Source organism: Phyllobates terribilis, unplaced genomic scaffold, assembly GCF_046119375.1.
Source record: "Phyllobates terribilis strain yellow unplaced genomic scaffold, ASM4611937v1 Scaffold_2__4_contigs__length_985480577, whole genome shotgun sequence".
Classification (NCBI taxonomy): Eukaryota; Metazoa; Chordata; class Amphibia; order Anura; family Dendrobatidae; genus Phyllobates; species Phyllobates terribilis.
Window position 1 is genome coordinate 750,931,271 of NW_027362762.1, and position 14,170 is coordinate 750,945,440.

Consider the following 14,170-nt stretch of genomic DNA (forward strand, 5'->3'; position numbering starts at 1 on the left):
CCGTTAAATGGAGATTTGGGGCTGGAGGATGGGAAACCAGACCCTGAGTAAGAAGGTCCGGAATTTCCGGAAGGATCCAGGGGTCTGAAATCGACATTCTGCGGAGACAAGAGAACCATGGCCTCTTGGGCCAAAAGGGGCATATGAGGATCATTCTGGCCCCGTCTGCCCTGATCTTCCTTAGGACTGATGGAAGCAGGACCATGGGAGGGAACGCATATGCCAAAGGAAACTCCCAGGGAATCATGAAGGCGTCCACCGCCAGGGGCTTTTCTCTGGGGTTCAGAGAACAAAATGTTGTCACCTTCCGATTGGATTTCGTCGCGAACAAGTCCACTGCTGGACGACCCCACATTGCCACAATCTTGGAGAATATTTTAGGGTTCAAGGACCATTCTCCTTCTTTTAGGGAATTGCGGCTGAGAAAATCTGCATTGATGGTTTCTTTTCCTCTTAGGTGAACTGCAGAAAGGGAGAGAAAATGATCTTCTGCTTTCTGAAGAAGTCTGTCTGCTACTCTCATTAAGTCTTTTGAACGGGTTCCCCCTTGATGATTTATATAAGCTACTGAGACTTGATTGTCCGAGAGTATACTGACATCCTGGCCCTGTAAATATACAAGGAACTCATTGAGCGCATAATCAATTGCCAAAAGCTCCTTAACATTCGAGGAAAAATATACCTCATTTTGTGACCAGGTTCCCTGAATTAAGCTATTTTCAAAATGAGCTCCCCAACCAGTAGCACTTGCATCTGTAGTCAAAACTGCAGTAGGTTTATTTTCCCAAGGGCTCCCCTAGAAAGATTAGTGTATACCAACCACCAACGAAGGGATTGTAAGGAGCGAGGGCTTAAAGTAAACTCCTGGTCTAGACATCCATCTAGAATTGAGTCATTATATAATACATCCCATTGAAGAGTCCTTGAGTGAAACTGGGACCAGCGCACCGCAGTAAAACTTGAGGTCAGGGTCCCTAATAATGACATGGCTTTACATAGTGTCATAGAGGGTCTATCCATACAATGTCTCATTAGTTCCTGGATCTTTGTAATCCTATCATCTGATAAATGGGATAACTGTTTTCCTGAATCTAAAATGACCCCCAGAAACTATTGGGCTTTTTGTGGGGTCAACCTGGATTTTTCCAGACTTAGAAACCAACCCAGGCCTTGTAGGACAGAAATTGTGACCTTAAGGTGGGCCTCGCATTGTGCAAAGGAATTTCCTACTATCAGGAAGTCATTGAGGTAAGGGAATATTATGATATCCTTTTCTCTTATATGGGCCATAACTTCTGCCACCAGTTTGGTAAAAACTCTCGGAGCTATAGCCAACCCAAAGGGAAGAGCGGTATACTGGAAGTGTTTTACTACCCCTTTTATTTTGATGGCTAATCTTAAATACTTCTGATAATCCCTATGAATGGGAACATGGTAATAAGCGTCTTTAAGATCCAGGACTACCATATAACAGTGGGGAAAAAGTAATTTTATTATTGTTTTTAAATGATTCCATCTTAAAGGTGTCTATTTTAAGAAACCTATTTAAGGATTTTAAATTTATGATGGTCCTGAAACACCCGTTTGATTTGGGGACCAGGAAGAGCGTGGAGTAGAATCCGTGTCCCTCTTCTGTTTTCGGAACCTTAATCAGGACGTTTTTTCTTGTTAGGTCTTGAATTTCCGATATAAGGGCAGACTGCCGCTCTGGGGAGGAACTAGAGGGAATAATTAAGAATCTTCTATAAGGAAGGGCTCTGAATTGGAATTTAAGACCAAATTTAATCAGGCTCAAAATCCAATTGCGATGTCAAATATTTCCCAAGCCGGAAAAAACAATGACAATCTCCCTCCCACCTGGGCCGATTGTGATTCCCCCGGCTTCTGCTCATCTCTGGAAGAAGAACCAAAGAGTAGGCCTCTACCTTTGCACCCTCTTTCCTCGACTTTCTCCTGTTCTCTAAAGAATCTTCTTCGGATAAACTTCTTCCGAAAAGATCTCTTAAAAGAGGGTAGGAGGTACAGACGGAAAGCCCTTTTTTGGATCTCCAGCTTTCTCCAACACATCATCCATGGTTTGGCCGAAAAGATATTCACCCTCACAGGGAATTGTACAAAGTCTAGATTTTGTTTGTACATCTCCAGGCCAGCACTTAAGCCAAAGGGCTCGCCGAGCAGCATTTGAAAGAGCTGACGATTTTGCTGCTAGTCTAACTGAGTCCGCAGATGCGTCAGCGAGAAAGGCCGCTGCACCCTGGACTAGGGGTAGAGAAGAAATAATCTCCTTCCTGGAGACACCCTCCCTTAGTTGATCGTTTAGCTGTTCCAGCCAGACCATCAGGGCTTTGGAAGTGCAGGTGGCAGCCACTGCTGGCTTCAGGGCTCCTGTAGCTGTCTCCCAAGCGCCTTTCAAGAAGGTATCTGCTCATCTGTCCAGGGGGTCTCTTAAAGCTCCCATGTCGTCGAAGGGGAGGGAAGCCTTTTTTGATGCCTTAGCAATGGCAACATCAAGCCTTGGTGCTTTTGACCAGGAGGAGCATGCGGTATCATCAAACGGGTACTTCCTTTTGAAAGAGGCTGCCTTTCCTGTCTGGCTTCTGCCACTCTCTATTAATGAGATCCTTAATCTTTGAATTCATGGGGGAAGCATTTTTTCTTTTTTTGACCTAATCCTCCGAACATTACATCCTCTAGGGACTTTTCTGGTCTAGTGTCCACAATGCCCATGGTAGAAAGGACAGCTTTCACTAAGGCATCCACCTAATTTAGAGGGAAACATTGTCTCTCAGATTCGCTATCAGAGGAAGATAGGGAAGAAGAAGAAATGTCCGAGATATCGGAGTTTGAGCCCGGTCGAGGGTCCTGAGGAGAATGCCTAGCCTCAGAATCCCCTCGCAAAGCTTTGCCTACTTCTTCTTTAATTAAATTTTTTAGACCCAAAGAAAACCCTGGGGTTTCTTCCGTCATCACCTTGTCAATACAAGGCTGGCACAGTTTTTTAATATATGCATCAGGGAGCGGGCTGCTGCATAGGGCACATTCCTTATGCTTTGATTTAAAAGAACATTTCTTGCTCTGAAAAAATTTCATAGACAGAGAAGTAAAGGAGAAAATTAGTAGAACTTTCACGAAGATTCCACTTACCCCCTGGCATATGCGGTAAAGTAGAAGCAGAGGAATCCTTCTTAATCGGCGGAGGATCACGCTGAACGACAGGACCTTCCTTCCTGCTTTTAGCGGTGAACTTCTTAGTTGAACGGCTGGACCCGGTCCGGGAACGACATTGCACCGCCTTTTGTGAGGGCTGCTCCTGCAGCAGTTGTTCTTGCTGAGGTGAAAGCTCCTGGGTATCTCCCATTGTCATGAAAAAACAAGGGTCTGGGAAGCACCTCTGTATGTAACCAGGTCTTTTTTATACTTGCCATACAGGTACCAGTGTGGAAAGGGGTGGGCAAAACACTGCTCCCAGCAGCACTGGCGGGACGCCATCCTGATCAATGCTCCGGCGTCCCCCTCTGCTTGCATGCGGCCCGTACTTCCTGGCCGCGCGCATGCTGCGCCCACTTCCGGTGGAGGCCGGCGCCCCGGAAATGCGTCACAGGGCCATCGTCACAGGGCCGCGCCTGCACGTTCCCCGCCGGCGCGGCCCAGATCCCTTGGTAGTGCAGCGGGGGGTGGGGGTTGCCCGCATGCGGTCCCACACATACCGGACCATTCGGCTCCACCGAGGGGATGTCACGCTGACCGCAACGCACACGGAGGTGCCCCAATGAGCCCTGCCGTGGTGTCTCCAGAACGAACAGGACCGACCAGGGCAGAAACTTCACTGCTCCAGGCACCCTGTCTATCCATCTGGGCAAGAGACCGGTATTCATTGCAGGTACCTGACAGGTCTCCCATCATGGACAGGAAACCTAAACTGAGGCGGGAGAGAGGTGCCGCCCTTTTTAACCTGTAGGTTTCCTGTCCTTGATGGGTGGATCCTCTCTCTTGTGGTGCTGTCATGGGAGTACAAATAAAGATTTTTGTGTCGACGCATCGAGAGAGCCAAAACTTTATAATTTTTCTTCCAATGTAGCAGTGTGACTGCTTGTTTGTTGTAGTTTTTATTGGTGCAATCGCATTACATGGGGTCGAAGGGCTGAAGGTGGAAGCCTCCCAAACATTTTAAACTCTGCGGTCGATATTGCTTGCCGACAGTCGCAGCTCGAGCCCTGCTGTGTATTACAATCAGCTGTGATATTGTGAGTACAGTGTACAGAACCTATGAGGCCACCATAGCGGATATATTATTCATGGTGCAGGATATAGCAGCATCTCATAAAGGATATATAACCGTCATGGGTCATTAAGGTGTTAACACTGTCTGTTAACACAAGATATCCCCCAGAAGAATGTGTATGCCTTATAGGTAACGCTCCAGTTGTCAGGAAGGTCTTAGTGATGGAATACTATGTAGCTATAATCACTCATACATAATATATGTGCCGTACACAACATACTGAATAATACAGAGCTGGAGAAAACCTGGTCACCATAACGACTAAAAAAACAAAAATTAAAAACTCAACTGGCATAAAGTTTTTTTCCCATCCTCTAGGAATTTGGTGGGTGGGAGCTATCACTAGAACCAAATGCCTGCAGGCTATTACTGCCATATTCACTGCAGAGCGGCCGCTAGAAATGCATTTCTGCCCTGCGAGCCTTTTCTGTAGGCTGCTCTGCAGTGGATTACTGTGCAGAGCAGGGCTGTGGAGTTGGTAAGCCAAACCTCCGACTCCAACTCCGACTCCTCAATTTCCATGACCCCGACTCCAACTCCCCGACTCCCTCATACATGGCTCATGTCTAAGTGATAAATTTACTGTAGCATAGATTCATCTCAGCTAAAAGTCTAGACCCTTAGATCAGGACTAGGACAGACATTTATAGGACATTTCATAACTTTCCCAAATTCTTATGAAAAAATATTCCCCACAAACTGCATTGACCTACTGTACCCAATTTATTATATATTTTAGGAGCTGAAGTCGATCTATTTTATACCAACTCTGACTCCACCAAAATGGACTCCAACTCCACGACTCTGTCTCCACAGCCCTGGTGCACAGTACTGACCGCGGAGTGCACGGCTGCAGAGGGATGGACGTGCCCATTGCTGTACACTGACAACAACAGCTGGCGCTAACCTATGCAAGTTAATATCCTACCTCTTCACTGGATCATAAACTGCAAATATTATTAATCATTATGATCTATTCACTGTATCTAGACATTTTTATGACATATTCATTTTTATGATTCACACAGTGGATGTAATATACAATATATCACAAAAGTTAGTACACCCCTCAAATTTTTGTAAATATTTTATTATATCTTATCATGGGACAATACTGAAGATATGACACTTTGACACAATGTAAAGTAGTCAGCATACAGCTGGTATAACAGTGTAAATGTGGAGTGCCCTCTAAATAACACCCCGCCATTAATGTCTAAACCGCTGGCCACAAATGTGAGTATACCACTAAATCAAAATGGCCAAATTGTGTCCAATAAGCCATTTTCCCTCCCTGGTGTCATGTGACTCATTAGTGTTAAAAGGTCTCAGGTGTGAATGGGGAGCAGGTGTTTTAAATTTGGTGGTATCGCTCTCACACTCTCTCATACTGGTCACTGGAAGTTCAGCATGGCATCTCAAGGCAAAGAACCCTCTGAGGATCTGAAAAAAAGAATTGTTGCTCTACATAAAGATGGCCTAGGCTATAAGAAGATTGCCAACACCCTGACACTGAGCTGCAGCACGGTGGCCAAGACCATACAGGGGTTTAACAACACAGGTTCCACTCAGAAGAGGCCTCACCATGGTCGACCACAGGAGTTGAGTGCACGTGCTCAGCGTCATATCCAGAGGTTGTGTTTTCAAAATAGACGTAGGAGTTCTGCCAGCATTGCCGCAGAGGTTATAGGGGTGAGGGGTCCGCCTGTCAGTGCTCGGACCATACACCGCAGACTGCATCAAATTGGTCGGCGATGCTGTCGTCCCAGAAAGAAGCCTCTTCTAAGGCCACGGCCCCACTATCAGTATTTGGTCAGGATTCGGTCCGTATTTTTTCTCAGAAGTGGGAGCCAAAACCAGGAGTGGGTGATAAATGCAGAATTGGTGCAATTTTTTCTTTTATACCTTTTCTCTGATTGTTCCTCACCTGGTTTTGGCTCCTACTCCTGACAAAAAATACTGACCAAATACTGATAGTGGGGCTGTGGCCTAAAGATGATGCACAAGAAAGCCCGCAAACAGTTTACTGAAAACAAGCAGACTAAGGACATGAATTTCTGAAACCATGTCCTGTGGTCTGATGAGAACAAGATAAAATTATTTGGTTCAGATGGTGTCAAGCGTGTGTGGCAGCAACCAGGTGAGGAGTACAAAGACAAGTGTGTATTGCCTACAGTCAAGCATGGTGGTGGGGTTGTCATGATTTGGGGCTGCATGAGTGCCAGGTGTGGGGAGCTACAGTTCATTGAGGGAACCATGAATTCCAACATGTAATTTAACATATTGAACCAGAGCAGGATCGCGTCCCTCCAGAAACTGGGCTGCAGGGAAGTATTACAACATGACAACGACCCCAAACACACCTGCAAGATGACCACTGTCTTGCTAAAGAAACTGAGGGTTAGGCCGCCCCTTCACACGTTCGTTTTTCATGTCCGTATGCAGTTCGTTTTTTTGCTGTTTTTTAATCAAATAAATTTTTATTAAACATATTCTGATCATACAATATTTCTCAGGGCATTAAATTGCGATAGAAAACATAACATAACCAAACATCCCTTCAATCCCACCCATTCCGACAGCATTCCCCTCCCCTATGTTATATCTTAAAAACAAAATCCTCACATTTACCAGTTATAGTAGAAAACCAGAGGTGCATTATGCAAATATTAGTTTATACTATATGATACAGGTTTGAAATCAATACTCTCAAATTCCCTTATATTGTATCCAAGGCTCCCATATCTTTCCAAATATATTCTGTTTCCCTCTTTTTTCATATATACCTCTTTCCATCTGTATAATGTACTCTACTTATTTAGAATATTCTTCCCCCGAGGGGGGATCAACTCCAGTCCAATTTCTTGCTATTACTTTCCTGGCACAGTAAAGTAGTCTCGCAATGGCTATTTTAATATTTTTATCAGCTAAGATTTCTTCCACATAGCCCAACAAGCATGTAATAGGATCACCAGAGACACCGCATCCATAAGCCTCATCAATCGTAGCGAGAACCCCAGACCAAAACATTAATAACCTAGGGCACTCCCACATCATGTGGAATATACCCGCCTCCCCTTTTCCACATCTTGGGCACTCTGAGTTAACCCTCAGCCCCATTTTGTGCATTATTAGCGGTGACCTATAAACTCTATGAATTACATAAATGTGTGACAGTCTTGCAGGTTCGCTCATGGAAAGCTTAGGTATGTTTTTCCAAATATCTTCTCTTATGAATCCCACTTCCTCTTCCCATTTACTTTTAGTTCTCAATGGAAGCTCCAGGAGAAATGTATGCAGCAAATCTCTATACGTGCCCGAGATTACTACCCTGGTACCCCCCTCCTGACAAATATACTCCAATACTAGATCTGCTTCCACTACCAGTCGTTGTTTGGCTCTTTGGGATTTAATTGCATGATTAACCTGCCCATAGTGATACCATTCTGTATTTGGCAGCAAGAATTCACTCTGCAACTGCGAGAAAGGTTTAAGACTTTCCCCCTCCATTATTTGATACATATAAGTAATTCCTCTACCTGTCCATTCTCTTATAGTACCAATCTTTTGTATCTCTGGGAGATTATTATTATTCCATATAGGTGTAAACTTGGTTAGTCCCCTTACCTTCTTTAGTATGTTCCAGGTTTTATGTATGAGATCCATTGTAGGCATTTTTTCCCCCAACCTATTCATGTCTCCTCCCTCCAGGCCCTCAAGTATCTGTCTGTCCCCCATGGAATACTCCAATATTCTTTTAATAGATCCACCAAACCAAGAACATGACCACCCTCTAAAATGCTGACTCTGAGCAGCCAGAAAATATATTTCTGGGTTTGGCAGCGCCAATCCGCCCTCAGGAGTCCGTTTTTAAAGGACCGCAAATACAGACACTCACACACCCATTGTATTCAATGGTGGTGCGCACGCCAGGTTTTTCATACGGGCCGTGTTAAAAAACCTCAGACATGTCCCTTTTTTTAATGTACCGCAGACAAAATGCATGCTGCACACGTGCACACTGATGATCCGTGTGTCATCAGTGTGACACGTACCAGCGCCTGGGAAAAAGCATTTCAGTTTGCGCTGTTCCCAGGCGCTGAATGCAGCTCTCATCATTGTCACCTCCTCTTCGCGTGATCAGAGAGACCAGGCGAGTCTGATAACAATTGTAGTTAGCGACTGTCGTCTGTGTCTAGCGCTGACCACAACTGTCATCATTTTCGCCTGGTCTTGCTGATCACAGGTCTGATGATAGTTGTAGCCTGATGGATGCAGCACTTCTTGGGCGGCTGAGGTCTGATGTTCATAGCCTGGGAGGGGGCCAATATCCATGGCCCCTTCCTAGGCTATTAATATCAGCTGTCTGTTTAGCCTTTACTGGTTAGAAATTTCTCACGCTGCGAGCAGTGACATCATTAAGGTTACCGCAGTTCATAGTCCGGCTCACACAGAGCTGACAGTAGGAACCGCAGCCTGTGACCGACGGTAACCACAATTACGTCACCGCTGGTCACTGAAGCTGCGTTCTCACGCTCAGCTCAGTATCTACTGGGTGCACGGCTGAGCGGTCGCATCATGCCACCGCTCAGCAATACATCCATAAGTAGCCGAGTTGGGCTCTTCGTGGGACAAATGGATTATCAGTGGACAGGTGAAGAATACTGTGGTTTATTATTTTTTATTTTACATTAATAAATAGGTAAAATAGGGTGGGGAGTGTTTATTTAAAATAAAGGATTTTTTTCTGTGCGTACCTTTATTTAATTTTCACTACGGGGTTAGTAATGGGGTGTGTCTTATAGACACCTCTCCATTACTAACCCCTGGGCTGGATGTCAGCTGACATTACAAAGCTGACATCAACCCCACAAATATGACCCCACTTGCCACCGCAAAAGGGCAAATGGGAAGAGCGAGGCTAAGCGCCAATTTGGTGCATCTAATGGATGTGCCATTTCAGGTGCGGCTGAGGGCTGATGTTCTTAGTCTGGGAGGGGGCCAATATCCATGGCCCCTTCCCAGGCTATTAATATCAGCCCACAGTTGTCTGTTTAGCCTTTGCTGGTTAGTAATTATAAGGGGATCCTTCGTAATTCTTTTTCTGGGATCCCCCCGTAAACTAACCTGTAAAAGGCTACGCAAACAGCTGTGAGCTGTTATTAATAGCCTGGGAACCTTTAGAGGTATTGGCCCTTTTCCCAGAATATTAACATCAGCCATCAGCTGTCCGCTTTCCCTCAGCTGGTTATGAAAATTATGGGGGACCCAAAGCAGATTTATTTTATTTAAACAATAAATACAAGTACAGAAGAAAAAAAAAAAGCACGCAAAGCACTGATTATATATAGCACACTGACATATTTGTATCTATCATGTTCCTCATCGCTATCTATCTCTATCTTTGAACATATGTAATACCTAACATTCTTTAATTTCTATGCTGCATTTCATTCCATACGTGTTACACTGACAGCACACGGACACATGGATACGAACACATGAATGTGACACACGTACACACCGATGACACACTGTCACGTCGCACAGACCAGTACTGGTCTTTTCTGTACAGGAATCACCAGGATGTGTGGAGGCCTAAAGGCGCTGGGTCGCCATGCATGTCTCCAGATCTAAACCCTATTGAGCATCTGTGGGGCAAACGAAAGGTAGAGAAGCACAAGGTCTCTAACATCCACAAGCTCCGTGATGTCGTCATGGAGGAGTGGCAACCTGTGAAGCTCTAGTGAATTCCATACCCAGGAGAGTTAAGGCAGTGCTTGAAAATAATGGTGGCCACACAAAATATTGACACTTTGGGTACAATTTGTCCATTTTCACTTAGGGGCGTGCTCACTTTTGTTGCCAGCGGTTTACACATTAATGGCTGTGTGCTGAGTTATTTAAAGGTCTCACCAAATTTACACTGTTATACAAGCTGTATGCTGACTACTTTACATTGTATCAAAGTGTCGTCATATCTTCAGTGTTGTCCCATGAAAAGATATAATAAAACATTCACAAAAATGTGAGGAGTGTACTCACTTTTGTGATATACTGTATAATAGTTGGCCAAAATATGTCCCATACAGAGACATTTCCGATTACTTATAAAACAAATATGCAAATTAGCTATATTGTAAGCCAAATGGACCACCTAGGAGAGGTAGTTGTTCTATAAGTCAATGTCCAACTCTTTAAAGGTAGCCAGCTCCACTGGTGCTGCTTGAAAGTTTGACATCTCGCAGAACAAAAAAAAAAGTATACTCCAAACTTAGCTAGTCTCTGTAAAAAAACAAAAAACAAAACAGTACTTCACCCATGATTGGAAAAAAAAACAAAAAACATTTCTCCAGTAGAAAAGTAACACTACTTATTATTGACTACATTGCTGGGATGCTGAAGGCAAACACCCAGATTTTGGATAAGAATGCTGCAGAACATGGAGAAGCCCCATACCTTCTTACCTTTGACACATGTTGGTTTGGTGATGACATTTCCAGATCCGATTCCTAGTTGCCCGTTAATGTTGCTGCCAAAAACGTAAAGTTTCCCATTTCCTAATCAGAAAAGAGACATTTTAATATTAATTTGTAAATATAAATTCAGATAACTTTATGGAAGTTTTTAGAGGTCGAGCTAATGGGAGAGCGCTTGGCTGTGTCCATAACTGGACACCACTGGGATAGGTCACCACTGGGCATGGTGGCATTAAAAAAATAAACTTCTTGGGGTTTTTCTGACCTTAGCCACAAGTATATATGTTACAACAATTATGACTTTCTAATTTCGTAGTAATAATGCGCCATGTTTGGGCTGCATCACATCTGCCACAACCACTTTATAAAGGAAGCAGAATTTATTAGCAGTACCACGGCCACTTATAGTCACTCCTACCTTGCGTGGTCTCACCCTTAAGGCCCATTTAAGATAGTTTTGATCTGTTAATGTGTGCCAGTTGACTATATACAAGTATATATCAGGTCCAGTTACGCAGATTGAGAAAAACTGTATGGGGGGAAACCGTTGTTAATAAGATCGTTCTGCCCCCATACAGCATCCCGTTGACAGCAGCACATTTCCCATTTACATGGGGCAATATGCTGTCGACAATGATGATTTTTATGCTGGCATAAGATCACCAGATGTAACAACCGTTTTACTCATTCGCCGAGTGATCGCCAACATGTTTACACAGGACAATAATCGGGAACTGATTATCAGGTACTCTAAATGCACTTTTAATTCTATACTCAATAAATAAAAAGAAAACAATACTGGGTAACATAATCCAGTTCACAGAGAAACGAAAGCTCTATCTTCAACACAAAATATAGGCAAAAAAACAGAGTTTCCGCTACTACTATTTATTAGGAAGTTCTTAAAAGATTATTTCCATCTTCATAAATGGATATTGACAGATTGTTTTTACAAGCACTAACACTTTTGCAATTTTCTACTTATAAAAATTTGCATATGTTGTTGAGATATTAACACTTTTCAGCTTGTTGCCTAGGAGACCGACCACCACTGCTGTCTGGCCTGTAAGCACTGCACTGATGCTGCCCGGGATTAGAAGGCAACAGCACCCTTCAGTGATCCAGCTTTAAAACAGTGGTTAAAAGCTCAAAAGAAATGAGCTTGCAAGCACTGCACATGTACTACTGTCTAACAACAGTGGTCGGTCTCCAAGGCAATGAGCTGTAAACAAATATATATCTCAAGAATAGCTGAAAATTTTAATAAGCAGTAAATTGCAAAATTGCTTGTATTTACAAAGTTTATCCAACAATACCCATTTATGAAGATGAGAATAAACTTTTAACACTTTCCTGTCTGAATTATTGCAAGCACTGAGCCCAGATCGGTTTGTGCAGTTGCCTACCTACATGTGGCACAGTCATCAGATGACACTGTGGAGTCCCCACCCTAACACTACAGAGCAGAGTAGTTGCCATTGGTTTTTTTCTCATGCAAATAGTTAATACTATAATTTATTTCTAACCTACACAGGGGCTTTGGGGGAGCTCTGTCTGGGATTCCTATAGATTGTGCTACTTTTGTATTCTGGAGATGTGTATAAGCAGTAAAGGAAATCGAATATTTTCTATTCACCTGTAACTAGAGCCGTGTGTTCATCTCCACATGCTATGAATGCCGGCTTGTCATTTTTTAACCAAAACTTGCTGGGACAATTATCAGCAAACTTGCTTTTTCCAAACGTGAATATAGCTCCAGAATCTGCAATAAAAGTGAGAATAGCAATAAAAGATGCCTCAAAAGAGTCTAAGGAGTGGGGTCACAGAAATATCAGCTCTATAGGGCCCAATGCCGTCAGTATTAACACCAAAATATTCAAAACCCCTATTCTGTGCAGAAGAAAACGCACGTACCTAAGGCGCAGGGAAAGTATGGTTATAAGAGTATTCTGAGCGCCTAATATTACGGCATATTTTCAAACATACGGTAACGTCGTTGATCCCAAGAAGAAAAGGACCGTAGTGATTATGCTGTGGAATAATCTCCGAAATCTGAGTGAAAATTCTGTTAGTGTACATGAACACACCACAGCAGTGCAAAAATCCATAATAACTTCAGGCACAGTTATTTTCAGCTATTTCCCAGTCATACCCATTCAGAGAAAAGCTGTGCGACAACCAACATTGCCATCCATTGTTACGGATGTGTCAGGTGTGACAGACAGTCGCCCTGCAGTTGGTTGCAGAAGATCTCTTCGTTTGGCATTACAGACACCTTCTTAGCTGTTTCACTCTAGGACCCAGCGGCTACCTCCTTCCTGCTAATTGACACACTCGCCTGGGTGTTTAAATAGTTTCACTTTGCAGCAGGAAGGTGCCGGTGATACTTACGTTTCCTTGTGAATGATTGGAGCTCTCAAACTGCTATCTTCCTCTGTGGTGCTAGGAGGACGCTTGGAGTTCGCTCTCTGAAGTCGGCTAAAGCTAAGCTACTTTCCCCCCGTGTTTGTCTCCCTTGCTGTCTTTAGTCGTTAGTGGGGATCGAATATAGGTAAGGGGGATGAGCACTAAAGGGCCAAGCGTTAGGGAAAAGCAGAGTTTAAGTTCGCATGTGGCGATTGGTGAGGAACCAATATAGGGATGTTAGTGGAGACAACAAGGTGATACTAGATCAGCCTAGGAGGTCTCCACTCTCCCCTTTCCCTAGAGTCTGGGCTCCCTTTCCCCCTTCCCTTTGTGTTGCACTTAGTCTTTCACACATCTTGTGTGACATCCATATAACCACCAGGCTTTAACTACATAACTAAGCAGACTTCACTATAAAGAATATTTTAATGCTGGGTTAAACTACAGATGAAACTACAACTGTCAATTTCATATTTATGCACTTGAGCTTCATCCTTTAAGGTAGATTACAATTAAAATGTTTTTTCCACCCTACAGGGTAGGTTGGCTTATAAGAGAAAAAACCAAACCATACTTACTACCAGTATCCACCCCTTGGTCTCCACTGGACCGGAAGTGATGACATCTTAACCACTAGTAACCTGACTCTGCAGCAAATCGGTGGCTTAAGTGGTCAAGTCACTGGCGGTGGGGAAGTCAACACTTCTGGTCCAGTGGAAACCATTATAGCGGCAGCGCTGAAGCAGGAGATGAATTCCGATGGAGAGTATGGCATGTTTCTTTCAGCCACCGTTCCCTTTGTAAACTTTAGAGGGGTTATCTGGAACTATTATTTTACTATATATCTAAGAACTAACATACAGGTAGTTGCTTACTATCTGCCCCGTTCTGCCCGCCACCGATCTCTGCCGGCTCAGAGTGGTCACAAACTACTCATGCCAGGGATTTTGTGGCTTCCACTGACGCCACATCGGCAGAGCACCTACTTCTTTTCCACTCTTCT

At 43.8% G+C, this 14,170-nt stretch overlaps 1 protein-coding gene across 2 annotated transcripts in view; it reads right to left on the bottom strand.

The window, feature by feature from the left end:
- The window catches only part of LOC141228087 (X-linked retinitis pigmentosa GTPase regulator-like), a 127,367-nt gene that overhangs the window by 97,880 nt on the left and 15,317 nt on the right, over positions 1 to 14,170 (bottom strand). For both annotated transcript variants that reach the window (XM_073667292.1, XM_073667291.1), the window contains exons 2-3: positions 12,398 to 12,523; positions 10,750 to 10,842 (exon numbers count right to left, since the gene is read on the bottom strand). In XM_073667292.1, the coding sequence (XP_073523393.1) occupies positions 10,750 to 10,842; positions 12,398 to 12,523 (219 nt within the window). The remainder of the gene's footprint in view (positions 1 to 10,749; positions 10,843 to 12,397; positions 12,524 to 14,170) is intronic.